This window comes from Chelon labrosus (genome assembly GCF_963514085.1).
Source record: "Chelon labrosus genome assembly, chromosome: 21".
NCBI classification, from domain to species: Eukaryota; Metazoa; Chordata; class Actinopteri; order Mugiliformes; family Mugilidae; genus Chelon; species Chelon labrosus.
The window spans coordinates 20,302,176-20,325,237 of record NC_140354.1 but is presented as its reverse complement, the minus strand read 5'-3'; the positions used below and the strand labels follow the sequence as shown (position 1 = coordinate 20,325,237).

Below are 23,062 nucleotides of genomic sequence, written 5' to 3'. Positions count from 1 at the left end.
TCTGGCTCCTTGCTTTTTTCGTACAGCTCATTGTTGGAGATTTTGTTTGGCCAAAAGACCTGGCATATTCGCCTGAGGCATGAGTTGTGGAACACTTCCAGTCTCCTCGTGTCTGCTTTGATCACTCGCCAGCTCTCTGAACCATACAGCAGGACAGACTTGACATTGCTGTTATATACGAGCATCTTTGTTTTAGTAAGGCTGTACTGCTTCGATCTCCAGATGGAACGGAGGAGCAGGAGGAGCAGGCAGCCTGCGCCTTTTCCCAGCCTTGCCTTGATGTCTTTGGATGTCCCACTGTCCTTACTGGTAAGGCTGCCCAGGTAGGTGAAGTCTTCCACATACTCAAGTGGTTCCGCGTTCACAAGGATGGGGCTTGTGGGGGTGTGATGAAGCTACAGTATCTATCTATTATTTAATTAAAATAGCATCTATTAATTATTATTTTAACTTTAAAATCTTCAATATTAATTGACACATTTGATTTTATATACATTATGCAATATTTAATGTCTGAAATAATAGTTAAAATTATTAAGATCCATCTTATATTCCCTTTATTCCCTTTTATTTTGTTGCTTTCTTCCTTGTCTTTAAGAAAATATATTTTTTTCTACTATATAATGTTTACTATGTGTTTCCCTTTACTTTCTGTTCTTTAGTTTTTTTATTAATCATTACAAATTAATTAATTAAAATTCTTAATTATTTATCGAAACTTTTAGATTTTTATATTATTTTTATACAATATTAATTATGTTTCCGCATTGAAATAATTGCTAAAATAGTCAGAGATCAATTTATTTTTTCCTTTCCTTTTATTCTTTGTCATTTTTAATTATCTATTTTCAAATTTCTTGATTTTATTTAAATATATTTAATTTAAATGCCCGAGCTTCGCGTTTCTTGGCCGTTATGGTTACGACGTCGGTTGACACGTCCGCTTCCTTCCGGACTACATTTCCCAGAAGCCTCTCCGCGTCTGCGTATCGAACGGTGTCTTGTGTGTGTGTTCTTGTTTTGGCAGTTTGTTTCGATCTTCACGGATTGTCAATCCACCTAGACAGCGCAACGGACGGGTTCCCGACACGACGCTGTGGTATTGTCACATTTATACATGCGTATATATTTATTTTTAAACCTAAAAAGCGCGCGTGGGCGATTTGAAGCAGTGTTACAGTTTGAAATCCTGTCAGCTAACTAGTTATCCTACTCGTTAGCTAGCTGGCTAACCTAGCCTAGCTAAATATGATTAGCTTAGCTGAGGGCTGCCCCTTGTGTGTGTGTGTGAGAGAGAGAGAGAGAGAGAGAGAGAGAGAGAGAGCGGAAATGATCGAATCTCCTCCTGGCATGTTTTCTTTTGACTTTTGCCGTCTTTCAACTTTCAACTTGATGTCAAGCTCATTAACGCAGCCTAGCTTCGTGGTAGCTGGGCTAGCAGCATTTAGCATCGTTAGCATGAAGTGCCTGCATTGATTTATGCCACATTTGATCAGGTCTCAGATGAAGCAGAGCTGCGCTAGCTCCCTCAACTAAAAGATGAACCGTTACCAGATGTTGTTAGTGTCATATATTATTAGATTATTAGCTTAGACGTCAGCTGTGCTCCCACTCAGCTGGCTAGTGTTGTTGCTAGTTTGGTCAACGACATCACCTTAGCTCTGCTGCTCTGGTTTAGCATCCTTTCTGTTAAGTTGTCTCTTTTTGCTAACATGCTTGTTGAGTTTGTCCCTTCTTGCCCTACATCTTTACAAGACACGTGTGACTGAGTTATTTACAGTCACGGGGTGGAGACTTACTTTCAGTAAATGTTATGGCAAGTGATACCTTTTAAAGTGAAACTATTTGATTCCAGGGGATTACCAGCCTGTTAATAGTTTGCGTGTGTGTGTGTGTGTGTGGGTGTGTGAGTGTTTGGGGCCAAACTTTTTAAAAGCCTTAAAGTTAAGGTTGGGGTGTGGTTTAGGACTAGTCACTTTGTTGGAATGAGTTGGGGTTAGAGTAAGGGGCTGGAGCATGCGTCATGTCTGTGGAAAGGTCCTCACAGAGGTGGAAACAGCTGGTTATATGTGTGTGTGTGTGTGTGTGTGTGTGTGTGTGATAGATGGTTCGTGACTGAAGCAGCGACTGGTGATCCAAGGAACCAGTGAGTGTCATTTCACGATGGAAGATGGAGGCAGCGACGACGACGTTATTCACCTGGCGAGCTTCAACGTCCACCGCAGCCAAGGTGAGACGCCGGAGCCGAGCCGCCGCCGCCGCCGTCCACATGTACACGATCAGAGTTTATGTTCTCTGGAAGGAGGAATAGTGGAGATGATTATTTTTAGAAGCTTTATAGCTGAACGCTTGGTGCTTTTTGTTTGTTAAAATAGTTCAAAACAAACTCCTGAGTTGAACACGTAATCTGGTGAAGATTAGTTCCTTTTTATAGATTCATGTTGCCTGACGTAACCGGACCCAATTTTATCAGATTATGAGTCATTTAGGTTTTATTATGTGACATTTTTAACCGATAAAGAGAAAAATAAAGTCTTGTGCATGCATTTGAACAGTCCTACAACCATTTTATTGCAACCACTACTACTAGAAAGGTCGGATCTGGACTCAGATCGGCCGATACGGAATATTTAAACATGGTAGGAGGTTAAAATAAACTGGATCGGGACGTCTCAGATTTAAATACTAACTTCTTGTGTCTGTGTAGACTCCCGTTCCCAGCGGAGGGAGCTCATCACCATTTCTGACGACTCAGATGAGGAGCCGGTGACTCTGGTACCCGGGAAGCCTGTGATCGTGCCATTCGATGCGGACGACGACGACGTCAGCATCCTGGAGGTGACGTGACGAACCGCGTTTTTTTAAATCCGTATTATCGCCGTTATTAACAAGTTGTAATTTCTTCCTGCAGCCGCTAACCCCTGCGCGCAGACATGTGATTCGCCCGGCGTCGAAGTGGGGCGGGGCAACGCACAACGTGATCCAAGTCGCAAATTCCGGACCACCTGCCGCGGACCCTGGCGCAGCCCCCTCTACCTCCAGAGACACCAAGGCCACCAAAGCCATACAAACACAGACGGCGGACGCACCCCCCGGCCCTTCGTCGCACGCGCTCGACACAGACTCGCAGCAGCAGAAGGAAGGCGCATCATCAAATGCCTCTTCTGCCCACGCCCCGTCTACCTCCACGCACGCCAACGCCGCCGACAGGACGCCCGCGAAAGTCCTCCAGCCTCAGCCCGGCACATCCGGACTCCTCCCGTCAGCACATTCGTCCGCCGGCGCCGATCGCTACACCTGCGTAAAGACTCGAGAAAACGGCGCCGGCGCTTTCCCACAAGACAATCCTCAGGCCGGCACTTCGTCTGCACATCCTCAGCCTCTCGCACGGACGCAGCCTCGGCCGGGTACGTCGGCGCAGCTCGTCCAGGCGAACGACGTGCAGCAGCCGCCGGCCGCCGCCCTTCCTCCCCAGCAGCCCGGCGCCCTCGCCTCGGCTGTGGTCACTCAGAGCGTGCTGCAGCTCAGTCACCGAACGCAGGGAAACCTCATTCAGATCGAGCCGCAGCCGCTGGCGCAGGCGCCCGCTCAGTCTGCAGCCAAAGCCCCTCAGGTTCTACTGGCGCCCTCTACTGTTCTGATCGCCGCGGCGCCGGTGAGACTCGGGCCTCCAGAGGCAGGGCACCGGATCATCCTGGGGAGCCAGCCCCCCGAGGACGCTGTTCCCAACCCTCCGCCGGCGCCTCACGTTTCCATCAGGGTGACCGCTCTGAACCCGCGAGCCCCCCACAACATCAACGTAGGAGGAGGAGGAGGAGGAGGAGGAGGAGGAGGAGAGGCTCGCCTCATCGTGGCGCCGAACCCAGAGAGGGTTTATCCAGCTCAGGCTCTGTTCGCCGACCCTCCCGCTCCGGACGACATTCCCCAAATAGAGGACGCGAGACCCGGGCCGTCTGCGCCACATCAGAGACCAGAGCAGCAGCATCACGTCAGAGCGCTGATCTCTGGTGTTGTGAGTGTCACACAAACTCGTCTCTGTTAGTTTAGTTCAGTGATGTCGCTGCAGGTTGTTCATCGTCGCTTCTTCTCGTCTGCAGCTCGATCTTCTCCCAGACGTCCAAGAAGCCTATGTAGCAGAACTGATCCAAAAGAATAATGTGAAAGACTTGAATGTGTAAGAACGGTGCTCCTCTTCTTCTTCTTTCTTCTGTTTAAGTGTCTGACGCGTGTTTGACGTGTCGTAGCCTCCAGGAGCTTTGCCTGAGTTCATGTTTTTTAGTTTGTGTTGTTCGTTTTTCCGTTTCCAGTATCTGTGACCTGCTGCTGGAGAATCCAGAGTATCCGAGGAGGGAGACGGCGGCGGCGACAGCAGCTCCCACCAGCATCCTACTGGAGTCTGGAGAACCTCAGACGGAGGTGAGGTTAACTCAGACTGTCAGAATAAAACTGGTTACTGGAATAAATCCGTTCTCTCTGAGGACGTCTGCTTCTCCTGGGGTAGAAAAACAAGATGAACCAAGATGGACTCCATGTGGACGGAGACGATGGAGACGTGGAGACATCTTGGTTCATCATCTTCTACTTTAGACATTCAGGACTGGAGGACAAAGGTGGAGGAGACAACTACTTCTCCTCCTCTTCCTCGTCATGCTTCTCCTTCTGTCTCCTTCTTCTCCTCCTCTTTCTCCGCCTCCTCCTTCTGTCTTCTCTTTCTCTTCCTCTTCTTCCTCCTCCTTCTTGGCTCCTTCTTCTCCTCCTCCTGTCTCCTCCTTTTCCACTTCCGCCTTCTCTTGTGTCCTTCCTCTTCTGTCTCCTCCTCCTCCTCCTGTCTCCTTCTTCTCCACTTCCTCCTTCTCTTCCTCTTCCTCCTCCTCCTTCTTCTGTCTCCTCTTTCTCCTCCTTCTCCTTTCTTCTCGTTCTCTTTCTCCTCCTTCTTCTTCTGTCTCCTTCTCTTCTTCGTCATCCTTCTTCTTCTGTCTCCTTCTCTTCTTCCTCCTCCTTCTTGCCTCCCTTCTCCTCCTCCTCATCTTCCTCCTCCTCCTGTCTCCTTCTTCTGTGTCCTCTTCCTCCTCCTCCTTCTCCTCCAGTAGATTTGTCGTTCCACAGCAGCAGAGCCTCTTTGTCGATAAAGTTTTATTTGTATTTTGTCCAGTCTCCATGGAGACGGTGAAGCTGAGCTTGTCTCTGATCAGAATGACTGATCCATGTGTGACGTGTCCTTACCTGTGACGTGTCCTTACCTGTGATGTGTCTTTACCTGTGACGTGTCTTTACCTGTGACGTGTCTTTACCTGTGACGTGTCTTTACCTGTGACGTGTCCTTACCTGTGATGTGTCTTTACCTGTGACGTGTCTTTACCTGTGACGTGTCTTTACCTGTGACGTGTCCTTACCTGTGATGTGTCTTTACCTGTGACGTGTCCTTACCTGTGACGTGTGTTTACCTGTGACGTGTCCTTACCTGTGACGTGTCTTTACCTGTGACGTGTCTTTACCTGTGACGTGTCTTTACCTGTGACGTGTCCTTACCTGTGATGTGTCTTTACCTGTGACGTGTCTTTACCTGTGACGTGTCTTTACCTGTGACGTGTCCTTACCTGTGATGTGTCTTTACCTGTGACGTGTCCTTACCTGTGACGTGTGTTTACCTGTGACGTGTCCTTACCTGTGACGTGTCCTTACCTGTGACGTGTCTTTACCTGTGACGTGTCTTTACCTGTGACGTGTCTTTACCTGTGACGTGTCCTTACCTGTGATGTGTCTTTACCTGTGACGTGTCCTTACCTGTGACGTGTCCTTACCTGTGACGTGTCCTTACCTGTGACGTGTCTTTACCTGTGACGTGTCCTTACCTGTGACGTGTCCTTACCTGTGTCGTGTCCTTACCTGTGACGTGTCCTTACCTGTGTCGTGTCTTTACCTGTGACGTGTCTGTCTCAGGTGACCGAGGACTTGTTTGATTACTCCAAGCTGAGCACGGTGGGGTCTGAGGTGGTGATGCAGGCGGCCGACCTGCTCATGGCCGACTTCAGGATGCTCAGCTGTCAGGACATCAAATGGGCTCTGAACGCCCTGAAGGGACACTATGCAATCACACGCAAGGTACAGCAGCACACACTCTGTTAAAGTCTGCTTCATCTACATACACCTCCCTCCCTTTAACTCCCCTGTCTCTCTCTTCCTCCTCCTCCTCCTCCTCCTCCTCCTCTTCCTCCCAGGCCTTATGTGAAGCTCTGAAGAAGTGGCAAGAATCAGGAGACCCGTCTGGAAAGAGGCGACGGGGCCGGACGTCCTCAGAGCGCTGCTACGTCGACTTCCACTTTGAGCACGGTGAGAAAACGTCTTGGTTTCACTGGTGTGACACACTACAACACACACACTACACACTACAACACACACTACACACTACAACACACACTACACACTACAACACACAAACATACACAACTCACTACAACACACCAAGATACACAACATACTACAACACACACTACACACTACAACACACACTACACACTACAACACACCAAGATACACAACACACACTACACACTACAACACACACTACACACTACAACACACACTACAACACACTACAACACACCTACATACACAACACACTACAACACACTACAACACACACTACAACACACACTACACACTACAACACACCAAGATACACAACACACTACAACACACCAACATACACAACACACTACAACACACCAACATACTACAACACACTACAACACACTACTACACACTACACACTACACACTACTACACACCAAGACACACAACACACTACACACTACAACACACAAACATACACAACACACAACACACTACAACACACACAACACACTACAACACACAAAGATACACAACACACTGCAACACACCAAGATACACAACACACCAACATACACAATACACTACAACACACAAACATACACTACACACTACAACACACAAAGATACACAACACACTACAACACACTACTACACACTACACACTACACACTACTACACACCAAGACACACAACACACTACACACTACAACACACAAACATACACAACACACAACACACTACAACACACACAACACACTACAACACACAAAGATACACAACACACTGCAACACACCAAGATACACAACACACCAACATACACAATACACTACAACACACAAACATACACTACACACTACAACACACAAACATACACAACACACTACAACACACAAAGATACACAACACACTACACAACACACTACACAACACACTACACAACACACTACAACACACCAAGATACACAACACACCAACATACACAATACACTACAACACACCAAGATACACAACACACACTACAACACACCAAGATACACAACACACTACTACACACTACAACACACACTACACACCAAGACACACAACACACTACAACACGTCTACAGCTTTGATGGTTTGTTGTATGAACAGATGTTACAGATGCTAACAGACTCTGACAGATGCTAACGGATGCTAACAGATGCTAACAGACTCTGACAGATGCTAACGGATGCTAACAGATGCTAACAGACTCTGACAGATGCTAACGGATGCTAACAGATGCTAACAGACTCTGACAGATGCTAACAGACTCTGACAGACAGACTTTTTCCTGATCTAGAGACGTCCAGATGTCGGTATCGGGGCCAATCCAGGTGTTTTTAAAATCATCAGTGTCTGATCTTTTGTAGTTATTCATTTTATCCATAAACAAAAACCACATCCCTTTAGCTTCAGAACTTCTTCTTCTTCTTTGGTTTTAATGGCGGTTAGCTAGAGTCGGAACTGCCAAAAAAAGAAGAAGAAGAACTTTTCTGACAGCCCTATTTATTGAACTGAATCCTGTCGACTCTGGTAAAATACAAGGAAGACAAGAAAAGATCGGTATCGGAATGGGGGGGGGGGGGGGGTCTGATCTGGTCTGATCTGGTCTGATCAGTGTTTCAGGAAAGCTCTCCGGTTCCTTCTTTGTCCGAACAGGTTCGGTGAAGTTCGAGAGGAGGATGTACTTCCTGGAGAATGACCGCCGTTGCTGCAAGACGTACAACAACCTGGAAGCGTCGGTGCAGAAGGAGCTGACGTTTTATCAGCAGAAGGCCAAGGAGTGGGCTGAGGTACGCTAACACCTAGCATAGCATGTTGGGTAAATGGACAAATCCTCAGTGATGCTAACCAGAGGTTTCTGAAGCTCAGTGTGGTGTCTCTCTGGCCGTCGCCATCTTGGCAGTGACTTGTTTATAACTTTAAGCCTTATTATAATTTAGAAATGATCAGAATTAGCTACAGAGATCAGAACTGTTTCTTGTACCAGGCTATAAACATGTTTATTTCTGCTGTAAAGTTTTAAACATGGAGGTCTGTGGGGATTGACAAGGCTCTGGAGCGTAGACGTAGATGGTGGAACTGCTCCTCTAAAGTGAAGCCAGAGCAAGTAGAGCTCCCCCTGGTGGCTGGCTGCAGCATAGGTCATAAGCTCCGCCCCCTCCATGTTAGTGGGCGGGACGTGGGCCGAACTAAAACACTAAAATACACGTCAAAGGATGGTTTCTGTCATTTTAGGTAGTTAATATAATTTTGATGAATGTTCAAGTGTCAATATTTGGATAAGTTTCATTTCAGTTAGTTATTGGACGCTATAGAAACAGGATGTGACACAGTGGCGATCACCAGTTGCCATGCCAACTGCTCCTGTGGGGCCGTGAGAAAAAAAAAAAATTAAGTACAGTGAATAATCCAATGATTCCTTGTAACTGGTGGAGGTAGAGCAGAGCGTAGTATTAATTAAAGGAAACGCGAGTGAGTCTGGAGGAAGAGTGGGCGGCGTCCATATTTATATACAGTCTGTGCTTTGGAGCCTCTAGTGGACTTTAGTGGAACTGCACCTCGATGTTCCCACTTCCCATTGAAGTTCACTAACAGTCAGTAAACTCTCGACTTTACATTTATTAGTCAGCTGAGGCTCCAGTCTGGTGGTAACACGACGACAACGACTTGTGTTTCAACCAATAAACAAAAAAAGATTTTTAACAAAACTGTGAGGCAATAATTTAGTAAGAGGTTTGTTGACCTGTGATCTCTTTCTCTCTTTCTCCAGCACGAGGACTTCCTCTTGGCTCTGCAGGTCAATGAAGACGAGTACAAGAAGGTAGGAAACATCCACAAAGAGTCACATGTGGTTTCTAAACGTGTCCCTTTGTCTTTGTGAGCAGATGAGACGTCTCCGTTTGTTGTCGATTATTCGGTTTAGTCATAAACATGTGAAAATCTGTCTCCGTGTCTCGGCGCAGGACGGTCAGCTGATCGAGTGCGGCTGCTGCTTCGGGGAGTTCGCGTTCGAGAAGATGACGCAGTGTTCGGACGGTCACCTGTTCTGTAAAGAGTGTCTGGTCAAGTACGCTCAGGAGGCGGTGTTCGGCTCCGGGAAGGTACGTCCACACGGAAAACGCTCCAAACCTACAAATGAATGAGAGTTCAGCCCGTGTGAAGCGCTACGTCTTCACCAGGTCTCAGTTTGTTGTTTTATCCCGCGTCGCTCCTCGGGACGTCTCCGGTGTCTGCCAACGTTTCTCTGTGTCTGTGACCAGTCGGAGCTGAGCTGCATGGAGGGGGGCTGCCCGTGCTCGTATCCCGTCTGCGAGCTGGAGAAGGTCCTGCCGGAGAACATCCTGTGTCGATACTACGAGAGGCAGGCGGAGGAGGCGGTGGCCGCCACGTGTGCCGACGAACTAGTGAGGTGAGCGTCAACGTCCGTCCTGTGTGATCCACTTTAAACAGCACAGGTGTGATCTGATCCAACATATCTGACACGGATGAATCAGTCGTTCCAGCCTTGATTTCATTTTAAACCATAAATCTGGCGTATTGACTAAAGTCATCCCGTCTCTTTTGTCTGTGCTTCCTCAACGCCGCCGTTCGCTTCCTCCCGCCCTTCGCTCCTTAACCCTCCGTTCCTGTCCGATCTTCGCAGGTGTCCGTTCTGCAACTTCCCGGCCTTGTTGGACAAAAACATGTCTCTGTTCAGCTGTCCCAACCCTCGCTGCCGCAAGGTCAGTCCTTTTCCCTCCGTGTTTATTCAACTGAGTAAACCTCATGGGTCGAGTGTGATCCGACATTTGTGTGTGCAGCTCTTAGACTCGTTAATTCGTTTCCACCATTTTCTCGGCTGCTGCACGGTAGTCGCTGTCAGATGAGGCTTTTATTGTGAAGGTAAAGGTTCGGTGTAATAATGATGGAAACATTTCAAACATCATCTTTTTAACCTGTCGGTAATAATAATCACAAAACTTTAGATTTATATTATGTTTGTTAATAGCAAAGACAGTGTGATTTAACTTTTATTGCTTATCTTGGTTTTAATTGATCTGCTCAAGGTTGCTTCTATCCACTGGGAGTCTGAATCTGTGAGGTTTAGTTTTATTGGTTTATATGTGGAGAAACAAACTGGTGAGAAGCAGTTTTACCTTTAAATTCCATTTTATTTTGATAATAGATCCGTTATCGAGTCATAAAACGCTCGAATCAGTTTTTATATCTCGTTAGAAATCTCACCAGTTGAGTGCAAAGCTGTTGGATTTCGTTTCTCTTAACGGTCACGTTGATTAATAAAATACTTTGCTGGTAATTCAGCTGCAGGGTTAGGGTTTAAAGACGAAAGGTTTTCCGATTCAAATGGAATCCGATATCGATTCGTGAAACCCTCCGATCAGTCTCTCATGAGTCAACGGAGATTAGATCCAAAACAAGACAGACGCTCAAACTCTGAGAGCACCGTCAGGACGGAAGGACGAGTGGACGACGTAGAAGAGCTGGACGAAAGTGAAGACGCGTGAAAGACGAGAAGCTAGATGGAAAATATTGAGGAGATGCCACGAATCTCTAGAACCAACGTTGGCTCGAGAACCAATGCTAGCTGTTAGCATCAGCTCCAGAGAGCCTTTGAGTTCTGGTGTGAAAATCATCAGATGAGGACTAAACTCACTCTATTAGTCCAAATTAATTCATAGTAAATGTTCAGCTTCGCGTTTTTCTGGTAAAAGTATTTAAACTCTTTTGACCTCTTCTTGGTTTTTGGAGTTTTTTGGTCGTTTTCTACATTCCCTGGCAGCGGGAGCGACCATAATTGGGGATGGACGTAAACACTGTGACACGTCGATGAGTGGTCGCAGCTTTAATTAAAACAAAAATTTAAAAAACGGAGATATTGAAGGGAGACGCCGCTACAGGACGTCCCTTTATTAGTTTATATTCAAGCTGTGGAAAGATCTTAATTTGACCGCGTTGCAGCGTTGCAGCGTTCCTCCTCAGGATCAGTCGTCGTGTTGCAGCGTTCCTCCTCAGGATCAGTCGTCGCGTCGCGGCCCTGACAGAGGAGAGATTGATGAGCGGCTGTTGTTGGAGATGATGAACTGTTCCATGCGGTGAGGTCGCCGTCTCTCTGTTTATCTCGGAGGCCTCCTGGCTCTGTCGGAGGAATGCCGGGGGAGGCGTTGCTGCCCGGGGGCTGCCAGAGCCGTCGCACAAGTTCCCGTCAAGAATCCCTCATTATTTGGCAGAAGCTCACACCTACAGTCTTCACTCTCCGTCTGGACACGTAAACACAACCCCTCAGTTATTCGAGTGATTCAACACAAACACTCTTATCATCTCTACATTCCCCTGAAGGATGAATTCTTAGTTTGCGTCTCGGGCGACGTTGTCTAAGTCGGAAGTTTGCTGACTTTGCTAATGATCTTGAATTCTTTTAATTGGAGTGAATTTGAAGCAGCTGCTGCTTTTGTGAAGTCTGTGTTTTAAAATTAAGCTGAAACGCTGCGTTGGTTAATTGTTTTTGCTCAGCTGGAAGGAACTGTATCACCGTTCTCGCCGTTAGATTTGCACGTCTTCTTTGTTTCTGTCAGTGTAGATTTAATATAGTGTCTGTTGGGGATGTGCGATATTTTATCGTTTACGATATATCGTCAAAAACATTTGCCACGGTAAGAATATGTCGATAAAAACGATAAATACTCGCAGCCCAACACGTGTGGAATATTGACAAATTGACGACGGCGGAAGGCGGAGCAGATACGCCCGTAGACATATATACATAGACGCCTCATTGAGCGGGTCGGCCCGTTGTTGCGCTACGTCCATATTGGAGGAGGCAGCTCTGTCCCTAGAACCAATATGAGTGAATGGAGTGAAAGTTAATGCCTCTCATTTACATATTCACGCACAAACGTATATATTCAGGAAACTGAGACGAACCAAAAACAACGTCTGATTACATTCTGAGTAGTTAATGTTACAGACGTTGTTTTTGGTTCCTTACGTTCTGTGTGAATGTGTAAATGCTTATAGTACTTTGTAGAAGACGCTTCATAAAGTTCATTCCATTGACTCGTATTAGTTCGCGGGACAGATCCAATATGGCGGCGACGCTGACGTACGATCCAGCGCTCAATGAGGGGTCTATGTATATATGTCTGTGGATACGCCAGGTGGCGAGGAGCTCGTTCCTAAACGAGGCTCCACCTCCATTATCTGGAAATGCAAATTACAAAATGCAAGGTTTGCAAACAAATAGTACATAAGAAGGACAGTAACACCACTAATTTGTTCCACCACCTCAAACACAAGCCCAAACCAGAATAAGGAAGGACGCAGAAGCAGCGTCGACTTCATCCAAAGAGTCCGGTAAAAAAAAAAACAACAACAACTCAGATAAAACTTGCCGATGCATTATCGTCAAAAAGATTAGGCTGAGTTGGTGTTTATTTATCGTCATTTTTATTTTTACCGTGATAAATACCAGAAATTATCGGGATACATTTTTTTAGTCCATATCGCCCATCCCTAGTGATGACAAGCCGTCCTGGTCCAGATGCAGCAGAACAGGCCCAAACCAGGACATTAGTACCACCCCCATGTTTGATGGACGGGGTTCTGGTTCTGATGTTTCATCTCCAAACATGACGCCTCTCATTTAAATTCTACTTTGGTTTAAGAACTGAAGAGGTTCTGTTCTGAGGAATGGGCTAAGATTCCTTCAAGCTGCTGTAGACGACTGATCAGCAGTTACCGGAAACGTTTAGTTACGAGGAGGTCACAGCAGATACTGGAAACAAGGCTTCACTTACTTTTAAAACTCACAGATATGAACAAATGATTGATTTTCTAGTATAAGTGTAAGTATAGTTCTCTTCGTCTACCTCCTGAGCTTAAACTTTAGCCCTGGTTTTGGCCTTGTCTCCGTTTTCTGACTTTTCCGATCACTCGACGACAAACTACAGCGGTCGGTTTGATTTACGGGCCCGTGATGTTTTTAGATTTTGGTGTCGCGGCAGAAAGAAATGAGTCATCTGTGTCGGTGCAAGCGTTCTGCTCGCTGCGTTCGTTGAATTACAGGGTGTTTCCACTGCAGGAGCCTTCTCTGGAAACGGTTTGAGCTAAAAAACTAGAAATTAAACCTTCGCTTCCATCAGCTGACGTTACCCAGCTCAACCAGCTCATCTCTAACTTGTAGCTGCACAGATAGAAGTTTATTTCTGTGCAGCAGCTTCTCTGTTATCAACCAAATGTTCTTGTGGAACCTTTTAGGTCGTAGTTCCTCCAACGAACCTGTAGGTGGAGCCAGAGGTTCACTCAGCTGCTGGTTGCTCCTGCACAGCTGCACCTCCTGACATGCTCACAATTAAAGACATAGAAAGTTAAGACATGCTCCAGATATCTTTAGGGTTTGGATGTTGATTTAGGTCAAACATTAGAAGCCGCTAACGTCTTTTTAGTGAGTGGAGTCATGAATAAAAAGGTGCTTTGTCTTTAAACGTGCACAAGAATCGGGATGAGTCATTGTTGTTGTCTGCAGCCGAAACTCTTTCACACGAGATTAAATAAGAGCTTTGTTTTAATCCCGCTTCCCATCGGCCGCGAGCTCAGCAGCTGAAGACAGTTGTTGTACAGTGGGGGCTCAGTCTGGACCGGGGAGGGGCCTCGTTATGTAACTGACACATTTCCCCTGGACCCACCCGCCCCATTGGTCCGCCGCCGCCCTCGTGCTCGCCTCTCACTGGACCCCACCACCCCTCCCCGACGCACTTCCTCCCTCCGTTTTTCAAATGTGGTTCACATCAAGTTTGACCCAGATTCTCGCCCCTCTCTCTCTCCCGGCTCCGTCTGCCCTACACCCAGCGGACGTTAATGTGTTCCACATGTGCTCCTGGGACGGTTTCTGACATGAATTCGGGGGGAATATGTAGGCCAGCGCGACGACTGATATGCAGCAGAATGCGTTAATGCAAGCTCCACCTTCCCCCCCAATCAGAAACCCTACCCTACTCTCCGTCCTGTCCTGGCCTGGGCCTGGGCCTGGGCCGGGGCAAGATGTGACTGACAAACATGTCCCAGGACAGAGCTTCTTACATTTCTGCATAAAAATGACTCAAAAGTAGATAATCAGACACATAAAACAGAATTATTCTGCTTGTGCATTCATTTATTTAGGAAAATGAGCCAATATTACATATCAGTGAGGTGTAAAAATGCACAAATGTAGAAAATAATGAGCGGTGCAAAAGCTTTAAAGAGTCAAACTTGAAGTGACGCTCACTGCAGTCATTTCCTCACTGTAAACTTGTGGGTTTGTCTTCGAGTTTCAGTCTTACTTGACGAGGACATCCGCCGCGAGGTGGCCACGCCCCCGACCGGGGTTTGACTCTGACGCGGCCGGCTGTATTTTTAGCTCGGCTATAAGAGCTCAGGTGTGTTCCTGCTCTTCATACATGTCGCCAGACCGGTCCCGGACGCTCGTGTCGTCCCTCTTTCCTGGTGCGGGTGTCTCCACTGGGGGGAGCTCTGCCACCACATTGCGTCTTTGTGTCTTTGTGTGATTCAACCTTTGGCTCCTGCGTTTGTCTAAAGATTAACTCAAACTGTAAACCAGAGAGATTGTTTTACTTTATTTATTTGTTGTTGCTGTTTTCCTTTCTCTTGGTTCTTGAAACTGGATCCTAACAAAGTTCCTCTTCAGGGAGTCGAGGAAACAAACGTCCCAGATGCCGTGAAAATAAATAAATAAATAAATAAATGAAACCTCTCCATTTTTCCAGCTCCACCCTCTGGCTGACCTTGCTGCCTCAGTGAATGTGCTCAGAGCTGAAAGAAACGCTGAATAAAGGATGTGTGACGGGCTCCCGTCCCGGGTTAGAGGCCGGCTCGCACTCTGCTGCATCAGCCGTCATAACGCTCGTCAATTTTAGATGAAGAGCGGCTCAAATATTTATGGAGACGCCACTTAGCCGAGGGTTAGCAACGCCGGCGGCTAGTGTGTGTGTGTGTGTGTGTGTGTGTGTGTGTGAGTGTGTGAGTGTGTGAACGTCTCGGAGCCGGCGAGACGAAGGAGGTCGGAGGATGATGTTGTTTCTAGGCAACCGAGCAGACGGCGCCGGCAGAGCTGGCTGCAGCACGTTTGCAGGGAGGGGCCACACCTAGACGGAGGCCCTGCAGTGGCAGCAGCAGCATCAGCATGCAGAGCTGTGGACTGCAGGGGTCCTCGTAGTCAGACGGAGACGGAATATTTGGCTTAAACGTCCCAAAGCTCGTCCCCTGAAGGCTTTTCTCGGTCCAGTAAATCTTTCTGGGTGCAGCTTTTGGCCTCGTTGCATCATTCTGTTCATTTTCCAGAGTAAAGTTGCACAATTTTGGTTCTTCTTCTTCTTCTTCTTTGATTTCTGGCAGCTTTGACGCTAGCCAGCCGTCATAAAAACAGTAGAAGAAGAAGTTCTGACGCTACAGGGACGTTGTTTTGGTTTATTTAGATCTAAAATAAATAAATAAAAACATCAGACTTGGCCGAAGCCCGATACAGATCAGATCGTTTAAAAAAGACGCCTGGTTCAGGACGTCCCTCGTCTCATACTCATCGTCTTTCTCTCTTTGTCCCCCGCAGGAGAGCTGTCGGAAGTGTCACGTCCAGTGGAAGCAGCACGTGGGGAAGACCTGCGAGCAGGTCCTGGAGCGGGACGAGATCCGCATGAGGGTTCTCTTGTAAGTGGGTCACAGATAAAATGCAGCACGTTTGAATCTCAGCTCGGTTTCCCGGACGACGCTCCAGGAAGCGGAGAGGCCGGCTGCTTCCTGTGGCCCAGCGGGCTCAGAGGCAGCACTTCCTGTTTTCTGACTGGGCCGCAGGTCGTCTTCACTTCCTGGTTGTTGCCGAAAAAGAGGCAGGAAGCGTCCCGGTGGAGCGATCAGTGGAGCTGATGGTTATAACAGGACACGAGTGAAATCAAGGTTTAGTTGTAGATCTGTAGATAGTCAGAGAACAAGAAATAAGAAGAAAGACCAAGAACATCAGTTTGTTCTTGAACACAGACGTTCTTTTTCTTATTCCGGTAGAATTCAAACCGAGGAAATTAATTTTTCACAAATCGCCTTTAAAAACATAAATGCACGTGGAAACTGTCAAAATAAAAGCTTTCTTCAAAATAAGACAAGTGCATTTACTGTATGTACTTTTAGGTCGATCCAGGCTTTTTCCGATCAGACTACTGCCCCCTGCTGGTCGTTTGTGGTGCGTTCAAGTGCAGCTTTTGAGGCCGTTGCGTACTCTGCGAGAAGCTCGTTCTTGACACGTCAACCAGGCAGAACTTTTTTCTCGTGTGGTGTCCGGCAACTATTCTGTGATTGGTCAGAAATTAGAAGTTGGCCGTGGTTAATGCGGAAAAGCGGAAATGCTAGCAGCTACTCTGTTAGCTCACAGATGCTAATATTCGCAGTGTGACCGCTAATCTGGCAAGAGATCGGCATGATTCAACGGTCGTCATAGCGACTGGCCGACAAACGGAAAATACTAAGAAAAGCGCCTCTCGTTGTCCATCTCCTGCATCTCCCACAATGCTTAGCGTGTGTGACGTATGCTGCAGTGGGAGGGGCCTATGAGGACTTCAGACTATGAGGAGTTCGGCTCTTGAATTTCTTAATTGACCTAGCCAGAACAAACTTTGTTCTTCTTCTCACAGCCCTCGTGGCAAGAACAAATTTCTTGCTTCTTGCAGATTATGTAACAAGCTTTAGGCTACGTCACAGTCGTCCTTTGTTGCCGTTGTTTGAGGTTTCTATGTTTTGTCGGGCAACTATTACGTGATTGGTCAGAAATTGGAAGTTGGGCGTGGTTAATGCGGAAAAGCGGAAATGCTAGCGGCTACTCTGTTAGCTCCCAGATGCTAACATTCGCAGTGTGACCGCTAATCTCTCCTGGCTAGAGATCGGCATGATCCAACGGTCGTCATAGCGACTGGCCGACAAACGGAAAATAATAAGAAAAGCGCCTCTCGTCGTCCGTCTCCTGCATCTCCCACAATGCTTAGCGCGTGTGTGACGTATGCTGCAGTGGGAGGGGCCTGTGAGGACTTCGGACTACGAGGAGTTCGGCTCTTGAATTTCTTAATTGACCTAGCCAGAACAAACTTTGTTCTTCTTCTCACAGCCCGAGGAGTGAGAACAAATTTCTTGCTTCTTGCAGATTATGTAACAACCTTTAGGCTACGTCACAGTCATCCTTTGTTGCCGTTGTTTGAGGTTTCTATGTTTTATAAGTGAGACTAGAAGCGTTAGATCTTTGTCGGGATCCATCCAGTCGACTGCCAACACGAAACTGTCCCTGAATACATATGAAAAACAGCCGCCGTAAACAAATGAAGTGAGAACACGTCCCACGTAAACAGGACGAGCGTCCGACCCGTTAAACAAAACACCAGCACGAACCCTGAGCCCTGAATATTTCTGCTTTGACTAAATGATTTGTTTTTCTTTCGTCCGTCCACCCGCAGCGAGGAGCGAATGACGGCGGCCCGGGTGAGGAAGTGCGTGAAGTGCGGGACGGGCCTGGTCAAGTCTGAGGGCTGCAACCGGATGTCGTGTCGCTGCGGCAGCTTCATGTGCTACCTCTGCAGAGAGCCCATCACCGGCTACAACCACTTCTGTCAGCACGCCCGCTCGCCCGGCGCGCCCTGCCGCCACTGCCGCAAGTGTTCGCTGTGGACCGACCCCACGGTGCGCCCCCACCCCCCCACCCCACTACGAACCCTTCAGTGTTACCGTCTCTGATGAACGTTCTCTTCTTGATGAGTAACACGACAACTTGTCTGTTTTTGTTTCTGCAGCAAGACGACGAGCGAATCATCCAGGAGATCCAGAAGGAAGGAGAAGCAGAGCTGAGCAAGAAGTGTTCAGGTCAGTGAGCAAAACAAAAAATAGTTTTAATCAGAGTCTGGTAACGTTTTAATTACGGGACAAGTCCCATCCCAGGACTCATGGGGACACCTGGACTTAAAGATGGACACTTGTGATTTGTTTCCATCTTTCTAGTTTTGATGAAGGAACAAAAAGGAATCCAGATGTTTATCCGTCTTTAACATCTTCTCCTCCTTCTACATCTTCTTCCTCTCTTCTCCTTCTTTTTCCTCTCCTTCTCCTGCTTTTTCATCTCCTTCTCCTCCTTCTCCTTCTCCCTCTCCGCCTCCTTCTTCCCATTCTCGTTCTTCTGCTTCTAATTCTTCTCCTTCTCCTACTTCTGATTCTTCTCCTTCTTCTTCTTCTCCTTCATCTTCTTCCTCTCCTCCTGCTTTTTCATCACCTTCTTCTCCTCCTCCTTCTCCTTCTTCTCCTCCATCTTCTTCCTCTCCTCCTACTTCTCCTTCTTCTCCTTCTCCTTCCTCCTCTCCTCCTCCTTCTTCTCCTTCACCTTCTTCCTCTCCTTCTCCTGCTTTTTCATCTCCTTCTCCTCCTTCTCCTTCTTCTTCTTCTCCTCCTTTCTTCTTCTCCTTCACCTCCTTCTTCTCCTTCACCACCTCCTTCTCCTTCTCCTCCTTCTCCTCCTTCATCTTCTTCCTCTCCTCCTTCATCTTCATCACCTTCTTCTCCTCCTACTTCTCCTTCTTCTCCTCCTTCTTCTCCTTCTCCTTCCTCCTCTCCTCCTCCTTCTTCTCCTTCACCTTCTTCCTCTCCTTCTCCTGCTTTTTCATCTCCTTCTCCTCCTTCTCCTTCTTCTTCTCCTCCTTTCTTCTTCTCCTTCACCTCCTTCTTCTCCTTCACCTCCTTCTTCTCCTTCTCCTCCTTCTCCTCCTTCATCTTCTTCCTCTCCTTCTTCTTCTCCTCCTCCTCCTCTTTCTTCTTCTTCCAGATCAATCAGGGAAGAGGGTCGGCCCGCCCCCGGAGCCCATCACCGAATCCAAGCGGCCTCGCGTGGGTCCTCCCCAGGAGAACCCGCCCAATCACCAGCCCCCGCCTCACCCTCCTCACCCTCCGCACCCGCCTCACCCTCCTCCTCCTCACCCTCACCCGCAGGCGGTACAAGCTCCCCTCTTCGTCCCCCCGCACGCCCGCTTCGCTCCTCGCCTCCCCGACCCCCCTCCCCTCCTGCAGCCCCAGGGCAGGATCTACCACCAGATAGTGATACCCCGGCTGCACCCGGCCCCCTACGTGCCCCCGTTGCCCCAGCAACAGCAGCAGCAGCAGCCCCCTCTGAACAATAACAACAACAATAACCACCACCCTCCCGTCAACCCTCACCACCACAACATGGACGTCATGGACATGCCCATGCACTACGGACCCCCCCACCGCTACTACAGACGCTTCTAACCCCCCTTTCTCTCTTCTCTGGTTAAACTTTGAGGTTCGGTTTCTACAGATATTTTTACATGACAATAATAAAAACCAGAATATTATCCTTAGCATTCCTTCTGTATCTTTTTGTGTAACACGTGTGAGAGAGACCGCACAGTTTTCTAATAAAGTTTTCCGTTCTCGTTGAGATTCTGCTTCATGCAAAGCCGCCGAGCTCCCTCCCTGAAAAGAGGCTGACTCATGATAACCGAGCCCCCCCCCCCCCCCTCCCCTCCCCTGTCATGTGACTGATGGTGGTGGTGGTGGTGGTGGTGGGGGGGGCTTTGTGGTGTTATACACAGACAGAGAGAGAGAGAGAGAGAGGGGACTTCTTTGTTTGGCCGAGCGAGCTGTGACAAATCACTTTCAGCTTCTTGTTTCTTCAGGCGGACCTCCGTTTGAGCCCGGGGGTCCTAATAAAGGTTTTAGTCACGGAGGATAACGCACCCAAATTAGACTTTAATCAGATTCAGCAGCAAAAAAAGTCGTCATGAATTAAATCCTTTATGCTTTGGAATAAATAAAACAACACAGGACCAGAAAGAGGCGTCCACAGAGAGTAAAGAAGAATCATCAGTTTATTTCTGCGTCATCTCAGAGACTCGGATCAAATTAATATTTACTTATGTGATGGAGTCAAACTAAAAAAAGATGTTACGACCTCAGAGAAGATTAAATCAAGCTTTAATTTACATAAAATTAATCAATAGTCTTGATAAAGTTCCAAAAAGGGGCTTGAAACATGTTTTATAACAACAACGGAGACATGCTAATAGCAAAGGGCTAACATGCTAACACAGCACCTAACACGAAAAAGTGAAGAGATCTTTCAAACTCTAAGGAAGCATGCTAGCGTTTAGCAAAGGTTTGGATATATGGAAAAGCTATGGGATATTTAGCATTAGCGTGCTAGCTTTTAGCATTGGAAATATGAAAATGTTAAGAGATCTTTCAAGCCATTCAAATTTCAGTTCCACAACAGGCAAATACAGCGATTGTAGTTAATTGTTGTTAAATTTTAAGACAAAACTTTACTTATTTTGTAATCTTGACGCAGGTGAAGTTGTAGAAAGAGCTAAACAACCTTTCTAACACTAAGAAAACGATGTTAATCACATGTAGCCATGCTAGCAGCTCTCTAACATGCTAACAGGCTAGCATAGACCCATTTAATTCAGTGTATTAGCATGCTAACGCTTAGTAAAATAGCCTACATGATAGGCTACATCAAAAGGAGTTGTTAGAGTTCATCTCAAAGGAATCAAATTTCAGTTCTACGGAAGCCAAATTATTTATTTATTTTATTTATTTTGTATTATCTCTTCCCTCCTCAACACATTAACTATTTTATGATCTTAACATGATGTGATGACATTTCCTCAGTCAGGTGACATAGCAGAAATAGGGTGAAACTCATTATAACAGTAACATAAAGCTATTAATCATGCTAGCAGCAGCTCTGTGACATGCTAACATTGCTAAGAGGCTAGCATAGCCCCACGTTCACCATTTTAGTTCAGCGTATTAGCATGCTAACGTTTAGCTAGGCATTCCATACGTTTTAATTTCAGCCCCAGGACTGTGCTCGAGGAATAGTGGAGATCTTTTAAGTTTCGCTGACGATAAACTAAAATAAAATAAAACGGACATTAAATGAAGTACAATAAAATCCATTCTGCACCAAGTAATCCTGCACATTTTCCAAAGTCTGGTAAACCCAGTCCTCTACTTTAGGTACCACTGTCTGAATCCAGCTGTAATTATCCTAAACATTTAAAATATTTAAAAATTGCCAGCATGGATGTTCTTAGCTACCATCCAGACAAACATGAACCTCATGGGACCAGAGTTTGTTGGATTGATTTTCTTGGAAAGATCAAAACTTCTACCAAAGTTTACGCCAATAATCCCAGTAGTCATTGAGATATTTCTGTCTGAACCAGCGGAGCTAATGTGTCGGTTGCGTTGCTAAAGGATAAAAACAGAATCTGCATCATGACTGGTAAATATTTAAACTCTACGCCTTCAGGCTCTTCTTTGTCTCTAATACAACATCCATTGTTTCCCCTGCTGCTGTTTATAGCCACTGTGACCCCATGACTGGTGTAGTAGTTGCCCTCTATGAGGCCTGACCTCCCACCATGTGACCGATCACTCTGACACCGTGAATCCTCAAGAAAACCTGTTTTGTTCTTTTTTTTAAAGTCCTTGAAGACCCCTCTAACTCCCCACCCCCAACCCCCGAAGGCCTGACAGAGAAGAGAATGAGCCCCGGATTAGAGTTGGATGGCATTAAAGAGAATTATCCTCTAATTACTCATTTAATTGAAAAAACAAAGGGCAGGATTAGCTGACGAGATTAGGATGAATAAAGAGGACTGGTGGCGATGCTGAGCTGTCACCCGTAGGACGAGATGAAGGTAAAATCCTTTTGTGTCGGGTTTAAAAATAATCTGACGACAGTAGACTCCATTAAACAATAACTACTGGGTTCACTGCTACGAAGGGTTGTACTGACGTTTGTGAATCCTTTCATGGTGACGCTGTGATCGTATGACAACACTGAAACGTGAACATGCTAGTGTGTAGATTTAGGAGTTTAACGATGGACCGTGACCTTGGTGTAAGTAAGCCAAAAACAAAAAAGTTTCTTTGTTACGATAGGCTACGCTAGTGTTAGCAGTTAGCTAAACAAAATATTGATTTTGTTTATTTTTTGGGTTGTTTTTGGGGCTGGAAACCATCAGCTGTGTTCTATGTTCAGTGTGTTAGCATCAAGAGGCAACCTCCGAGTTTGAACAACAGGAATTACCGGGAATAATTTGTAGCACGGTTAGCATGCTAACGGTTGATGATTATCAGATGAATTTGGCGGGAATGTCGAGATGTTTGGTCATAAATCAGATTCAGATGAATTAAATATTTTACTTCATAATCTTTCCTAGATTATACGTAAGCAAGTAAGCAGTAAATCCGGGTTTGAAACTTGAAGCTAACAAGAAGCACCAAAAATAAATGCAGTTCCATTGACCTCCACTAGAGGCTGCTTCTAAAAAGTGAGTTATTCCCCATAGACCTCCATGTTAAAGTCTTTAAACATGTTTACAGCCTCGTACTAAAACAATTTTGGTCTCTAGAGCTAATTTCTTTCTTCCTGTTGCACTTGAACGCATCTTTCCGCCATTTTTAAAGCAGAAAGTTTCAGTTTTTTGAAGGAAAGGCTAAAAACTAAACATCTGGATCGACACTAAACATCTTGGTGTGTACATAATGTCCTTTTTTTAAATAATTTAAGAATACAAATGCACACCAGACTCTTTTTTTTTTTTTTTTTTTGGTGTCGATCCAGATGTTTAGATTTAA

General features: G+C 46.4%; 1 protein-coding gene across 1 annotated transcript; it reads left to right on the top strand.

The window, feature by feature from the left end:
• The first annotated feature begins 990 nt into the window (after positions 1–990).
• rnf216 (ring finger protein 216) lies at positions 991–19,770 on the top strand. Its single transcript, XM_084571265.1, has 17 exons — positions 991–1,099; positions 2,105–2,230; positions 2,708–2,838; positions 2,912–4,012; positions 4,098–4,174; positions 4,308–4,416; positions 5,941–6,102; positions 6,219–6,330; positions 8,036–8,169; positions 9,150–9,200; positions 9,343–9,480; positions 9,640–9,788; positions 10,023–10,101; positions 15,981–16,078; positions 17,863–18,085; positions 18,196–18,265; positions 19,215–19,770. Exons 2-17 carry the CDS (start codon positions 2,164–2,166, stop codon positions 19,673–19,675), a joined length of 3,162 nt encoding a protein of 1,053 aa, XP_084427391.1. The 5' UTR covers positions 991–1,099; positions 2,105–2,163; the 3' UTR covers positions 19,676–19,770.
• Positions 19,771–23,062: the final 3,292 nt, after the last annotated feature.